Source organism: Geotrypetes seraphini, chromosome 3, assembly GCF_902459505.1.
Source record: "Geotrypetes seraphini chromosome 3, aGeoSer1.1, whole genome shotgun sequence".
In the NCBI taxonomy this organism is placed as follows: domain Eukaryota; kingdom Metazoa; phylum Chordata; class Amphibia; order Gymnophiona; family Dermophiidae; genus Geotrypetes; species Geotrypetes seraphini.
In genome coordinates, this window is record NC_047086.1 from 248,550,774 (window position 1) to 248,565,812 (window position 15,039).

Below are 15,039 nucleotides of genomic sequence, written 5' to 3' on the forward strand. Positions count from 1 at the left end.
ACTGTTTTCAGTTGAAGCCTTTCCTAGATTCTACTTAGCTATTCGGCAGACTGAGTTGCTGGGCAGATTCTAGCCTGATATACAAGTTTGTGCTCAGTCTCCACCTGCTGGTAGCAGTGAAGCATATAACCCATTCGTAAGGACTATACCAGTCTACAAGCTAACAGAGAGAAAATTAGCTGGTGAGAACCTAATTTCTCCTTTTTAGGCATGAAGAAATTAGTGAGAGAAGATGGAGCATTTCATAAATTAATGTATTTGTTGAAACCTAAATGCAATAGAATTTGTTTATTCATATATTTGTCCATTCTTTATTCTCTTTTCTTAGGCTGCTGAAATGGCTTTGCGATTGAGTGGAATCAATCGCTGGTGTGTCACTGGTACTCCGGTACAGCGAGGATTAGAAGGTGAAATAGTTTACAAGGATCAGTTCAAAGCACATCTTTTATTTATTGGTGAATGCTATGCAATCAGTTGTTGAAGGCTGACAGTGTTCTCCCTAGGACCTTTTGAATGGGACCACTACTTGGCTAATATTACTAACTGTCAATATCTCTCCCTTAAATCTCCTCCCACAACTGTGATACCTTATCTCTCCCTCTGCACTCCTTCCCCCATCTTACCGTAAAACTTGTCTTCTAAAGAGCAGTGGCAGCTTTCCTTCCGTTTCACCCTGCCTACCTGGAAAAGGAAGTTGCATCAGAGGAGAACATAAGCATTGCTTCCACTGAGTCAGACCCAAGGTCCATCGTGCCCAGCAGTCCGCTCACGCGGCGGCCCAACAGGTCCAGGACCTGCGCAGTAGCCCCCTATCTATACCCCTCTATCCCCGTAGGCAGTGTGTGTGTGAATCATTGTCACTGCTGGCAACATTGAAAAGTAAAAATAGGTTTTAAGGTAGACTGAGGAGGAGCTTGAGAGAGAGAGAGAGATGTGAAGGGAGAGAGAACAAATCGAGGAGAGGAAGAGGGAAAGGGTATAAACTAAACTAAACCTTAAGTTTATATACTGCATCATCTCCACGGATGTGGAGCTCGGCACGGTTTACAAGAACTTAAAATATAGGAAGAGAAGGGGAAAAAAAAAGGTTTACATGAACTTATATATAGAAGAGAAGAGTAAGGTGGGATAGAATTACATTTTAGTGAAAAACCAGGTTTTCAGTTGCTTGTGGAATAATTGGAGGGAGCCCAGGTTCCGCAGCGGGGTAGTAAGGTCGTTCCAAAGACCTGTGATTCTGAAGAGAAGGGATTTTCCCAGTTTGCCTGCATTGCGAATACCGTATAGAGAGAGGAAGGATAGTTTATACCTTTGGGTGGGTCTGGTAGAGTCAGAACTCGAGGAGTTATAAGATAGTGGGATTAAGGGAGGAAGGATGCCTTGAATGATCTTGAAAGCCAGGCAGGAGCATTTGAAATGGATTCTGGAAATCACTGGGAGCCAGTGAAGTTTTGCTAGGAGTGGGGAGACATGGTCAGACTTGCGTTTTGCAAAGATCAACTTGGCTGCAGTATTCTGAATTAGCTGGAGTCTTTGAAGACTTTTTTTTGATAGGCTTAAGTAGATGGCATTGCAGTAGTCTAGTTTGGAGAGGATAATGGATTGGACAAGGACGGCAAAATGTTAGCGAAAATAGGATCTTACTTTCCTCAGCATGTGGAGGCTGAAAAAGCATGATTTAGCCAAGGAGTTGAGGTGGTCATTGAGGGAGAGAAAATAATCGATAATGATGCCAAGGACCTTGCTTGAAAACTCAAGCTACAGTGCAGCGCCTGAGGGTAGTGCGAAGAGGGTGGGCAGGTGTTCTAATTTTGGGCCGAGCCAGAATAATTTTGTTTTTGATTCATTCAATTTCATCTGTACCGAGCAGGACCAGGAATGGATTCTCATTATGCAAGCTGTAATCATGAAGGGAGAGATACCAGATAGCAAGGGGAAGGAGAGATGCTGTGGCTTAGGTTGGATGGGAGGGAGAACAAGATCCTGGACAGTGGGTGGGAAGGAAGAGAAAAGAGATGTTGGACCATTGGGAGGGGGGGGGTAAAGTGGAGAACAGCAAGAAACAGAAATGCTGGACCATAGGAGGTAAGGGAAAGGAAACATAGAAACAAGATGGCAGATAAGGTCAAATGGCCCATCCAGTCTGCCCATCCACAGCATCTACTATCATCTCCTTTCCTTAAGAGATCCCACGTGCCTATCCAACATTTTCTTGGATTCAGACACAGTCTCTGTTTCTTCCACATCTTCCGGGAGACTGTTCCCTGCATCTACCACCCTTTCTATAAAAAAGTATTTCCTTAGATTACTCTTGAGCCTATCACCTCTTAACTTCATCCTATGCCTTCTCATTCAGGAGTTTTCTTTCAAATGAAAGAGACTCACCTCATGTGCTTCATCCACTCCACACATCAACCTGGTATTGCTGTATCTCCAGGAATGGTGCAAAATAAAATATTAAAAAAATGTAAACCTCTGTATCATATCTCTCCTCTCCTGTCTTTCCTCCAAAGTATACATATTGAGATCTTTAAGTCTGTCCTTGTATGCCTTATAAAAAAGAAATAAAAATATAGGAGAAACTAATAATTAAATAATGAATTCACCAAAAACATATATGCCTTATGATAAAGACCACAACCTTCCTCTGGACTGACTGCATCCTGTTTATCTTTTTGAAGGTGCAGACTCAAGAACTGTACACAATATTCTAAATGAGGTCTCACCGGAGTCTTGTACGGGGGCATCAATACCTGCTTTTTCCTACTGGCCATACCTCTTCCTATGCTCCCTAGCATCCTTGTAGCTTTCACCATTGTCTTTTCAACCTGTTTGGCCACCTTAAGATCATCACACACTATCACACCCAAGTCCTGCTCCTCTTTCATGCTCAAAAAGTTATTCACCTCCTAAACTGGGGACAGAGTTATGCTGGATGATATTGGAAGATGTCAGGTTACAAGGGTAAGATGGAGAGACAGCGTGGGGAGATGCGAGGCTACAAGGATGGAGGTAGGGTTGATGCTGAGAATGGTGGAACTATATAAGAGATGCCATGGAGGATTGTCAAGGAGATAATTGTTTTGCATTTTTCACTCATTTGTCTGTATACATATTTATCTCTATAAATCTATATATTTGGTACAAAAATCACACACATCTATCTATCTCTGTGTATAATAAGACTGGCAATTTGTTATAGCTTTTCCCTTTGTCCTGGATTATATGTGTACTTTAAATGTCATTACATTTATAAATAGCCTCACCTAGCTACTCCTTCATGTCATCTGGCTGGCAAAAATTTCTGGGAAGGACACTTACTGATGCATGTGGGACTCTGGGAGCGTTCAAACGAACAACTGTGAAAAGTTTTTTAAAATGATTTTTTTAAATTATTTGACTTACGATTCTACTACATTCATTGCTACCTTGTATGTTTTTTTTAATTTCTTGTCATTCTCTGTGTCTAGTCTTGTTATTGCAGAAACAACACTTTGACTAGACTGTGGTCCTCTTCAGACCCCCTTCCAAATACTCTCTTGAAGCCAGCCAGTAAGTGTAGCCCTTGAGTGGTTGTTAGGATTCTCTTTCAGGGGCTCTGAATACATTTTACCAGCCCTTATCACAAGGCTGTGAACCAAAATTTGACTTCTCACCTACATTGTTGCTTGTCCATTAGTTTCTGCTCTTGCTGTAACATTTTGGCTGACAAAAAGTGACTTCTGCTTCTTGTGGTGGTTTAATATTGATTTCTTATAAAGGGACAATTGTCATACTTCCTACTTTGTTACAAAGTTGTTATTCTAGACTTTCCATTAGTTTTTATTCTTTCCAATCTATTGGAAGTTGGAAATGATTATGCAAAAGAGATTGCGAACATCTGTCTGACAGTCTAGGTACAAAATAAGTCTCTGAAAATTTAGTAGAAAAGGATGAAATGTGGCATAAGGGAAGAACAGTCACATCAAGTTTGAAGAATGGCACAATGCATTTCTGTGGGAGGAGTTCAGCTTCTGTAGCATAGAAACTTTTTTCATACAGTGAACCATAACATGGAATTCCTCTTTTTATACTTCCTCACTCCTGTTCTCTCCTTTCTCTACCTCTCCCCCTCCTCCCAAAAAAATTTGCACTGCCAAAAAGCTATCCCTTTGCAGATATTCCATGATCCTGTGAACAGCCCCTATCCCTTAAAAAGACTACCTCATCAGTGTTCCACTCCAAAAGCTACCTACCCACAACTTGTCTACCAACTCACAAACTTATCTCCCGCACCTGCTTAACCACCTTGCAAATTACTCCATTTCTAAAAACTACCCCCTTGTAACTGCTCCACCACTCTGCAATCTGACTTATCTGCAACAACTACCCCTCTAATTGCTTCCCCTCCACAAAGCTATCACCCTGTCAGTTGCCCCACAAATTGCCTGAACACACACAAGCGCGGGTTGGAAAGAATTTCAAGAACCATGTTCTGCATGCTTTCCCTACTTGTCAAGTTAAAAATGCTACATTTCTCCATCCATATTTGCAATTTCAGCATTCGCGGTTTTGATTATTTACGGTTTTTAGCTTGCTGGCTCCTCCCCCCAAATTATATCTGCTTGCATAGAGAAATCGTTGATTCCAAGCGTTTACAGAGAAAATCACTGATTCCCAGCACTTTCTTCACCGTGTTTTGCCTCTTCTTCAGGAACAGACCAGGTCTCCCATCATGTTATTCACGGTTTCACTAAATTCATGATGGTTTTTAATAGAAATAATCATATAATACGGTGTTCATTTGTAGCTTTAGGAGACAAGTCGCAGTCTAATGCCTGTGCACTGGCTATGCCGCCGACGCGGCAGCGTTTCGTGGACAATAATGTAAGTCCACTGCTTCAGGGCTAATAGCCAAAGTACATTAAGGCATCTCTTCTGGCTGAATCAAATACATAGATCTGCACAATCCTTCATTGCGGGTGATTTCTAAATTTTCTTTCTACAAGCAGCTGAGCCTTGACGTCGCGTGTGGCTCCCATAAAGGTCTCCTCTGACGCAACTTCAGAAGTGCAGATCTATGTATTTGATTCAGCCAGAAGAGATGCCTTAATGTACTTTGGCTATTAGCCCTGAAGCAGTGGACTTACATTATTGTCCACGAAACGCTGCCGCGTCGGCGGCATAGCCAGTGCACAGGCATTAGACTGCGACTTGTCTCCTAAAGCTACAAATGAACACCGTTTAAGATAAGTGAATTGTAAAATAATTATGAGACTTTTTGACCATTTGCTACTATGTTGCCTTTCATTTCTCTAACCTTAAGAAACTGCAACATCTACATTTAGTTAGAGTGAGGCTACGTTAATAAAGTAACTGCAGAATATACACCCTGAAGGTTTATTTAAATCATTATTTAATTGAACATTTTTGATATGAATATTTTAATATGGACTTTTAGGGTTTAACTTAGAGAGAAAAAAGAAAAAAAGTTTACAAAAATTAATATTTAGTTAGAAAAAAACTTTATAGACTCCAGGTTTTTTGGCCTATGACTGGAGCGTGGAGTGCTTTACTACGCTGACAGTTCAGTCCATGATAGGACTACGCGTAGGCTCCAATTCTGAGGCCTTTTCCTGGATTAGGATTTAAGTTTGTGTTGCACTTTCCATATTTAGTGGGTTATATCCTTTATATGATTATTTATAATTTGGACCACTTGGGTAGTTTGGATTTGGTTTTTAATAGAAAACAGCAAATAACATATGAAAAAGTTATTTGCGGTTTTTCTGTATTTACGGTTCTGTTAATCCCCTATCACAGCGAATACGGAGGGAGAAGTGTATATGTAAGTTTATTGTGCTTTTCTTGTAATATTATATGTACATGAATTATTTGTATGCACAATTGTAGTTGGAAAATTTAATAAAGATTATTTTAAAAATAAATAAATAAATGGTACTTTGTCTAAGAGAAAAGTACCCGGTGCCCTTTTCCTGCCTCTGGGAGCACCTTCCTCAGATATATTGGTAGAAATGTGTTCATGCTTTTAATCATATACAGAGATTGTAACTTCATGGCTATGGTAATGTGAGAAATAGGGTTTGGTTTTTTAAAAATGTTTTAATTCCTTTTTCTGGTGGCCCAAATTCTAGTTCCCTCTGGATCCCTTCTCCTAGGGAGACCGCTAATTGCAGTCATATTTTAATGTAAAATTTGGTTGTGCTACCTTTGCTAGGGCTAACATATTTCAACATATTCATGATATCTGATCTGTACGAAAGCTTTCAGAAGGGAGAAGGAAAAGCAGAGACAGTCAGAGGCTTGTGGACAACTTTCACTATGAAGGGTGAGCCAGTGAAGTGGGCTCTTGGCACCTTTGGGGTTTCATACCCTGAGCCAGTGTCTTGGCTTCTTCATTTAAGCCCAGGGAAGAAGGAATATTAACATAAATAATATAGCAGACTTAAACAGTCATAGAAACATGATGGTAGATAAAAGCCAAATGGCCCATCCAGTCTGCCCATCCATAGTCCAACCATTCTGCATAACAATCAAACTCATGGTTTAAACATGAACTAATTATTTATATACTTGATCCTGATCTTTCTTTGCCATTTTCGGGACACAGACAATCGAAGTCTGCTCAACACTGTCATTATCCTTATGTCCCAACTACTGGAGTTGCTCCAAAGCCCTATCCAGCAAATCCTAATCTGACTTGCCATATGCGGGACACAGACCAAAGAGGTCTGCCTAGCATTGGCCTTAGTTCCTCAGTGTCTAAGCACGACACATAGAAACATAGAAGATGATGGCAGAAAAGGGCTATAGCCCATCAAGTCTGCCCACCCTACTGTCCCTTCCTCTTAAGTCTATACCTAGTGACTATTTATTCAGATTGACTCTCTTAGGGATCCCCTATAGGCATCCCATTTATTTTTAAAGTCCCATTTATTCTTAAAGTCCAACACAATGCAGGTCTCGATCATCCCATCAAGTCTGCTGACCCATCCTCTTAAGTCTATACATAGCGACTGATGTTCCCGTTCGACCCTCGTAGGGATCCCACATAGGTATCCCATTTATTCTTAAAGTCCAGCACGCTGCTGGCCTCGATCACCTGCGCTGGAAGCTCATTCCAACGGTCAACCACTCTTTCTGTGAAGAAGTACTTCCTGATGTCGCCATGAAATTTCCCGCCCCTGAGTTTGAGCGGATGCCCTCTGGTGACAGAGGGTCCCCTGAGAAAGAAGATATCATCTTCCACCTTGATACGTCCTGTGATGTATTTAAATATCTCAATCATGTCTCCCCTCTCCCTACGTTCTTCTAGAGTGTAGAGCTGTAGTTTGTTTAGTCTCTCCTTGTACGAGAGACCTTTGAAACCCGAGATCCTCCTGGAGACCATCCGTTGAACCGACTCAACTCTAAGCACATCTTTACGGTAATGTGGCCTCCAGAATTGTACACAGTATTCCAGATGAGGTCTCACTATAGTTCTGTACAATGGCATTATGACTTCAGGCTTCTTGCTGACAAAGCTTCTACTGATACATCCCATCATCTGCCTTGCTTTAGATGAAGCTTTCTCCACTTGATTGGCAGTTTTCATGTCTGCACTGATGATTACTCCTAGGTCTCGTTCCGCCGAAGTACTAGTTAAAGTTTCTCCATTCAAGGTGTAATTTCTGCATGGATTACCGCTACCGAGGTGCATAACCTTGCATTTCCCAGCGTTGAAGCCCAGCTGCCAGGTCGAGGACCATCTTTCCAATGTAAGCAGGTCCTGTGCCATACTATCCTGTAAATTACATTCACTTACTGTATTGCATAGTTTAGCGTCGTCGGCGAATAATGTTATTTTACCCTGAAGCCCCTGAGTCAGATCCCCTATGAATATGTTGAAAAGGAGTGGGCCCAGGACTGAACCCTGCTGTACTCCGCTGGTCACCTCCGAAGTTTTAGAGAGGGTACCGTTAACCATTACCCTTTGAAGTCTTCCACTTAGCCAATCATTGACCCAAGTAGTTAGTGTTTCTCCTAACCCCATCGATTTCATTTTGCTCAACAGCCTGCGGTGTGGGACACTATCAAATGCTTTACTGAAATCCAGGTACACGATGTCCATAGACTCTCCCAAGTCTAGCTTCCTTGTCACCCAGTCAAAGAAGCTGATGAGATTGGATTGGCAGGACCTACAGCACATCAAAATGCATGCAGGCATTTAAGTTTTTATATCATTTTTGGTTTTCAGTTGCATTTGAGCACAATGCAAAATTGTTCTATTGCATTCTAGGGGTTACACTACTACAGCTACTATTTATTATTTCTCTAATGCTACCAGATGCGCACAGCAATGTACATTAAACATGCAAGAGATGGCCTCTGATCGAAAGAGCTTATAGTCTAATTACAACAGACACATAGGACACATGGTGGATCATTTTCTGGCAGAAGAAAGGTTCAAACTTGCATTTCAGGAATGTTATCTTCTAATTTTAGATGTCACCGCCTTTATAGTGCAGAGAAGTTGTTGGCTAGTATGTAACAAATTCTGCTTTCTTTCTCTCTAGATTTATATGGCTTAGTACTGTTTTTAGGCTTTGACCCATTTTGGGTGAAACACTGGTGGGATCAGCTTTTGTATCGACCTTATTGCAGGAAAAACCCCATGCCTCTCTTTCACCTCATTGCTAAGATACTGTGGAGATCAGCAAAGAAGGATGTGATCGACCAGGTGTGCATTCATTTTCTTTCACTTCTGACTATTCTTAAGGAGTGGGAAATTGTTCTGTACTAGAGAAAACATAGCCTGGGTGGCATGTAAATCCAGATTTAATATACATAGTGGCATAGAGAGAAACAAAACCGATCAAAATGCAGCTCTCTCAGGTTAAATGAATAAAGAGTCTTACAGCATGTTTTACAAAGCTGCGCAGCAACAGCCCCAAAGCCCTTTAAATCTCTATGGGCTTCAGGGCCATTGCAGCCACTAGCGTGGCTCTGTAAAACAGGCTAAAGGGTTTCTCTTTGGGAAATATCTTTTGGAGTTAGGGCCCACCAGAGTTGCTTAGTAAAATATCACCTGTAATGTGCCTTTTTTTATTTTTTTTGCAGCTTTCATGGGCATGATTTTTTTTAAATGTGTTTTCCATATTCTTCCAGATCCAGATTCCTCCTCAGACAGAGGATGTTCACTGGCTTCATTTTTCCCCTGTGGAACGCCATTTCTATCACCGGCAGCATGAGGTCTGCTGCCAGGATGCCTTGGCAAAGCTGCGGAAGATTTCTGACTGGACCCTGAAACTGGGCAGCCTGGATAGGAGGACAGTTACTTCCATCCTGTACCCACTACTCAGGCTGAGGCAGGCTTGCTGCCATCCTCAGGCAGTGCGAGGAGAGTTTCTCCCTATACAGAAAAGGTAATCCTCTTGTCCTGCTGAGTGTGAATCAGAAGGACTGCACTGAGTTTTGACATGGAAAGAGAGAGAATATGTAGAGGTATCTGGACTTCTATAAAATTATGGCCTTTTGAAAATAACTACAAGGGTGGTTTGAAAAGTTTCTTACAGTGACCAATCCAGGTCACAAGTACCTAGCAAGATCCCAAAAGAGTAAAACAGATTTTATGCTGCTTATTCTAGAAATAAGCAGTGGATTTTCCCAAGTCCATTTTAATAATGGATTATGGAATTTCCTTTTAGGAAATTAACCAAATCTTTTTTTAAACCATGCTAAGCTAACTGCTTTCACCACATTTTCTGGAAACAAATTCCAGCATTTAATTACACATTGAGTGAAGAAATATTTTTTCCAGTTTGTTTTAAATATGCTGCTTTATAGTTTTATTGCATGCCCCCTAATCCTAGTATTTTTGGAAAGGGTAAATAAGCAATTCACTTCTACCCATTCCACTCTACTCACTATTTTATAAACCTCTATAAAATTCTCCCCTTAGCCATCTCTTCTCCAAGAGCCCTAGCCACTTTAGCCTTTCCTCATAGAGAAGTTGTCTCATCCCCTTTATCGTTTTTATTGCCCTTCTCTGTACTTTTTCTAATTCCACTGTATCTTTTTTGAGATGTGGTGACCAAAATTGCACACAGTATTTGAGGTTCAGTCGCACCATGGACCAATACAAAGCCATTATAACATTCTTATTTTTGTTTTCCATTCTTTTCCTAATAATTCCTAACCTATTTGCTTTCTTAGCTTTCGCTGCAAATAGGGAAAGTGAATTGGGAAAGTGAATGCTTGGGTAGGAAAGAGATATGGATAGACCCAGAGAAGGAAGGAATTAATGGGTGAACAAGTAATATTAGATGTAAACTTTTATTTTACTTATATTTATAGTTTAGTATGCAAATGAATGCATAGCCCTGCTTCCTCAACCTCTCCTCCCCCCCTCTCTACGCACACACATTGACCCACTTAATATATGCTTTTTCTAATGTAGCCTGACTTCAAAATGAGTTTGATATCTTTGGCCTAAAAGGTCTTGTTGCACTAAACTATTTGGATCACTAGTAAGGAGCAGGATTCCTCTCATGATGTCAACTTTCTAGTGTTACATTAAGTTTCTTCCATTAATAAGAAGTTATACATCTACATCTAGGCGCCAGGATCCGGACCGCAGCTACAGACAAGGGGGTGCTCGGAGTACCTGTTCCGGGATTTTGAATTTACCGCGAGCAACGTCTACCGCGAGCTATTGAAGCTAAAAGTGAACAAAGCCATGGGACCGGATAATCTATACCCCAGAGTTCTTCAGGAATTGAGAGATATCCTGGCAGAGCCATTAGCCACACTTTTCAATCTTTCCCTAAGCAAGGGAAAAGTCCCCTTGGACTGGAAAACTGCTAACATCATTCCACTCTACAAAAAGGGATGCAGGTCAGAGGCTGAAAATTACAGACCGGTGAGTCTCACATCAATAGTGTGTAAACTTATAGAAACGTTGATTAAGAACAGATTGGATATGATTCTGGATGACGAAAGACTGAGGGATCCCCATCAGCATGGATTTAAGAAGGGAAGGTCTTTTCAATCCAATCTGATAAGCTTCTTTGACTGGGTAACGAAACAACTGGATGGTTGAGAGTCCCTGGATATCGTGTATTTAGACTTCAGTAAGGCTTTTGATACTGTCCTACACCCTAGGTTATTAAACAAGATGAATACGATGGGACTAGGAGAAACATTGACTGCATGGGTTAAAGACTGGCTTAGTGGTAGACTTCAAAGGGTGGTGGTAAATGGTACTCCTTCAGAAACGTCGGAAGTGACCAGTGGAGTGCCGCAGGGCTCGGTCTTGGGTCCAATACTATTTAATATCTTTGTAAGGGGTCTGCCTCAGGGACTTCGAGGTAAAATTACATTATTTGCCAATGATGCTAAGCTATGCAACGTTGTGGGCAGCGCAACCGAGCCCGACAGAGCAACCGTGCCCGACACTATGAGGCAGGACCTACGTCTACTGGAACAATTGTCTAATACTTGGCAACTGAGTTTTAATGCCAAAAAGTGTAAGGTTATGCACCTTGGTAGAGGTAACCCCTGCAGAATATACACCCTGAATGGTGAAAACTTAACAAGAACTGTCAAAGAACGGGACCTGGGTGTAATCATTAGTGAAGATATGAAAACTGCCAATCAGGTAGAGAAAGCTTCAGCCAAGGCTAGACAAATGCTGAGTTGCATCTGAAGAAGTTTTATCAGCTGAAAGCCTGAAGTTATAATGCCGTTGTACAAGTCCATGGTGAGATCTCATCTGGAGTACTGTGTTCAGTTTTGGAGGCCACATTATCAAAAGGATCTGAAGAGAATGGAGTCAGTTCAATGAATGGCCACCAAGATGGTCTCAGGACTTAAGGATCTCCCATATGAAGAACATCTAAGCAGGCTGCAGTTATATTCTCTCAAAGAACGCAGAGAGAGGGGAGACATGATAGAGACCTTCAAATATCTCACGGGCTGTATTGAGGTGAAGGAAGATATCTTTTTCCTCACAGGTCCCATGGCAATAAGAGGGCATCTGCTCAAACTCAAGGGTGAGAGATTTCATGCTGACATCAGAAAATACTTCTTCACCGAAAGGGTGGTTGATCGATGGAATGGTTTTCCATGTCAGGTAGCTGAGGCCAGTAACACGCTCGACTTTAAGAGACGATGGGATAAACATGTGGATTCGCTCCGGGGAAATGCTTAGAAGGAGGGTTCTTGTTGAAGGAGGGTTCTTTGAGTGGGCAGACTTATTGGGCCGACGGCCCTTTTCTGCCATCATACTCTATGTTTCTATCTACAGCAGGATCTTACAGCAAGTGAAGCTCCGGAGAAGTACGAGTATTCAGAGTAATATTAAGATGTCCAAAATATTAGTATAAATCTCTTTTTAAGGGACAATTGAAATATTTGAAATCTTATTTTTAATACTAAATTTCTTTGCAATCCTACTAGAAATTGATGCTGCTTTCTTTTCCCTTGACCAGTGCTTAATCCCTACTAGATTATATAATCTGTCTGTCTTCTCCTCACTCTAGCACCATGACCATGGAAGAGCTGTTGACGTCCCTCCAGAAAAAATGCCGAACAGAAAGTGAGGAGGCACACCGGCAACTGGTGTGTGCACTCAATGGCTTGGCTGGCATCCACATCATTAAAGGTAATGATGGCTACAATTGTGAGTTGCCTCAAGGAATACATTCCCTTGCTATTAGTGGAAGTGTGAGAAATTTGTCAAAGAACCTGCTATGCCTGCCTACAAGCCAAAAGCTCTTGCAGACCTTCATCCCTTTAATATTCTTACTTTATGCTTCCTTTACTGGCAAACCAAAGTTAGTTTTGACCAATTACCACCTCCATGATTACCAACTTATGATTCAGCTCTAGATTCATTGATTTCTTATCCATGTGTCCATGCCAGCAGCTGTTGTCTGGCAGCAGTCAACCTCAGTTACGCAAGTTTTCAGAATTCAAACTCAAATGCATTCTGGTGGTAGCATAGGTTATTCAAAGGCGAGCAGGATATCATGCCCTCATATAAGGGTGACATCACTGAGTAGCCTAATGGTAGAGAATGACAAATTTTTTCCTGTCCTCATGGGAACTCTTTTTATCGTCCCGTCCCTGCCTCATTCCTGCAAGCCTCAAACACTTTAAAATCATAAGTGTTTGAGGCTTGTGCGGTTAAGGCAGAGCTTACAGGAATGGGATAGTGACAAAACTTATGGGGACAGGACGGGGAAATTGAGTTCCTGCGGGGAAGGGGACAAATTTGTCCCCGTGTCTTTCGCTAACCTGGTAGAATAAGTTCAGTTCCCACTGTGACTCCTTGTGACCCTGGGCAAGTGACTAAACGCTCCATTGCCTCAATTACAAAAACTTAAGATTGTGAGCCCTCTAGGTACAGAGAAACAGTGCTTGCATGTACCACAGAAAGGCAGGATATCATGTCCATACCCTTACCAAAGAACAGAGCAGTGTAAATGAATCTGCAAGTCCATACCGCCTGGATGTACCGAGCACCCAGAAGTAAGAGCAATCCTGTCTGCATAGTACCTCCCTCCTTATAAAATCCTGCTTAAACTTCCTCTATGTGATCTATACAATTTTCAGTCCTTTCTCCATTGATTTAGCTCGTTGACTCTCCTCAGCCATTTTTCCTGTAAATCGCCTCGAACCGAAAGGCTTTCGTGGTATATAAATAAAGATTTATGTTATGTAACAGTTAATGGGTCTATCCTTAGAAATTTGCCAAAAGCCATTTTTTAAACTTGTCTATTTACTAGCCTTGACCTTTCATTCTTGCATCAGTTTCTGTAACTAAGTTGTAAAAATGGTTTCTTAGAGTTTATTTTAAATCAGCTGTCATATAATATATGGCACTCCCCAGTCCTGGTACTAACTGAAAGAATAAACATCCTTTTCCTATTACTGGTCGACAAGTCGATGAAGCCATCTGTGCAATGCGAGGCAGCAGCGAAAAGGGAGAACAGAATGCTAGGAATGATTAATAAGGGGATCGCAAACAGATCGAAGAAGATTATCATGCCGCTATACCGGCCCATGATATGCACTCACCTGGAATCCTGCGTCCAGCACTGGTCACCATACATGAAGAAGGACACAGTACTACTCAAAAGGGTCTAGAGAATAGCGACTAAAATGGTTAAGGGGTTGGAAGAGTTGCCATACAGTGAGAGATTAGAGAAGCTGGGCCTTATCCCAGGACAAGCAGGCAGGTATTCTCACTAGTGGGTGATGTCATCCGACAGAGCCCCGATGCGGACGTCTCACAAGCATACTTGCTTGAAGAAACTTCAGAAGTTTCAAGATGCCCGCACCACGCATGCGCGAGTGCCTTCCCGCCTGATGCACCGGGCGTGTCTCCTCAGTTATTTTCTTTCTGCGGAGCTGGGAAGTTTTGCTTCAACTCTCTGCGCTGAGTGAACCCGTGTTCTTGCCTTCTAGTGCCGCAGTTTTGAGTTTATTTTTCTCTTAATCGTGTGTTTTATTCTGTAGTTTTCTTATTTAAAAAATTTTTTTTTAATAAATTTTTTCCATAGATTCGTCTGGGTCGGCCGCGTGGCTGGGGCCCCGCTGCTTCGATCTAGCGGCAGAGCTTTTTCGGCCTATGTCCCGGCCTATTACCGGTTTTAAAAAGTGTATCAAGTCTCAGCGAGACACATAATGGTTCTCCTGGGCCACATGGCCTCTACGGTTCATGTGACTCCTTTTGCCAGACTTCACCTCAGAATTCCTCAGTGGACCCTGGCTTCTCAATGGACACAGGTGTCAGATCCTTTGACTCGCCACATCCTGGTCACTCCTGCTCTTCAGCAGTCTCTACGTTGGTGGATGATCTCTTCAAATCTATCCAGAGGTTTGCTGTTTCACACTCCTCCCCACCAGAAGGTTCTCACGACCGATTCCTCGACCTATGCATGTGGGGGCTCATCTGGACGGTCTTTGTACTCAAGGCTTCTGGACCAGTGCGGACCGGTTGTGCCATATCAATCTTCTGGAACTCAGGGCGATTTTCAATGCTCTTCAAGCTTT

The 15,039-nt window shown here is 41.9% G+C and overlaps 1 protein-coding gene across 3 annotated transcripts in view; it reads left to right on the forward strand.

Annotated features, from left to right (window-relative positions):
* The window catches only part of SHPRH (SNF2 histone linker PHD RING helicase), a 299,247-nt gene that overhangs the window by 125,421 nt on the left and 158,787 nt on the right, over nucleotides 1–15,039 (forward strand). For all 3 annotated transcript variants that reach the window (XM_033937312.1, XM_033937311.1, XM_033937310.1), the window contains 4 exons: nucleotides 329–407; nucleotides 8,556–8,719; nucleotides 9,148–9,404; nucleotides 12,522–12,643. In XM_033937312.1, coding sequence (XP_033793203.1) covers nucleotides 329–407; nucleotides 8,556–8,719; nucleotides 9,148–9,404; nucleotides 12,522–12,643 — 622 coding nt within the window. The remainder of the gene's footprint in view (nucleotides 1–328; nucleotides 408–8,555; nucleotides 8,720–9,147; nucleotides 9,405–12,521; nucleotides 12,644–15,039) is intronic.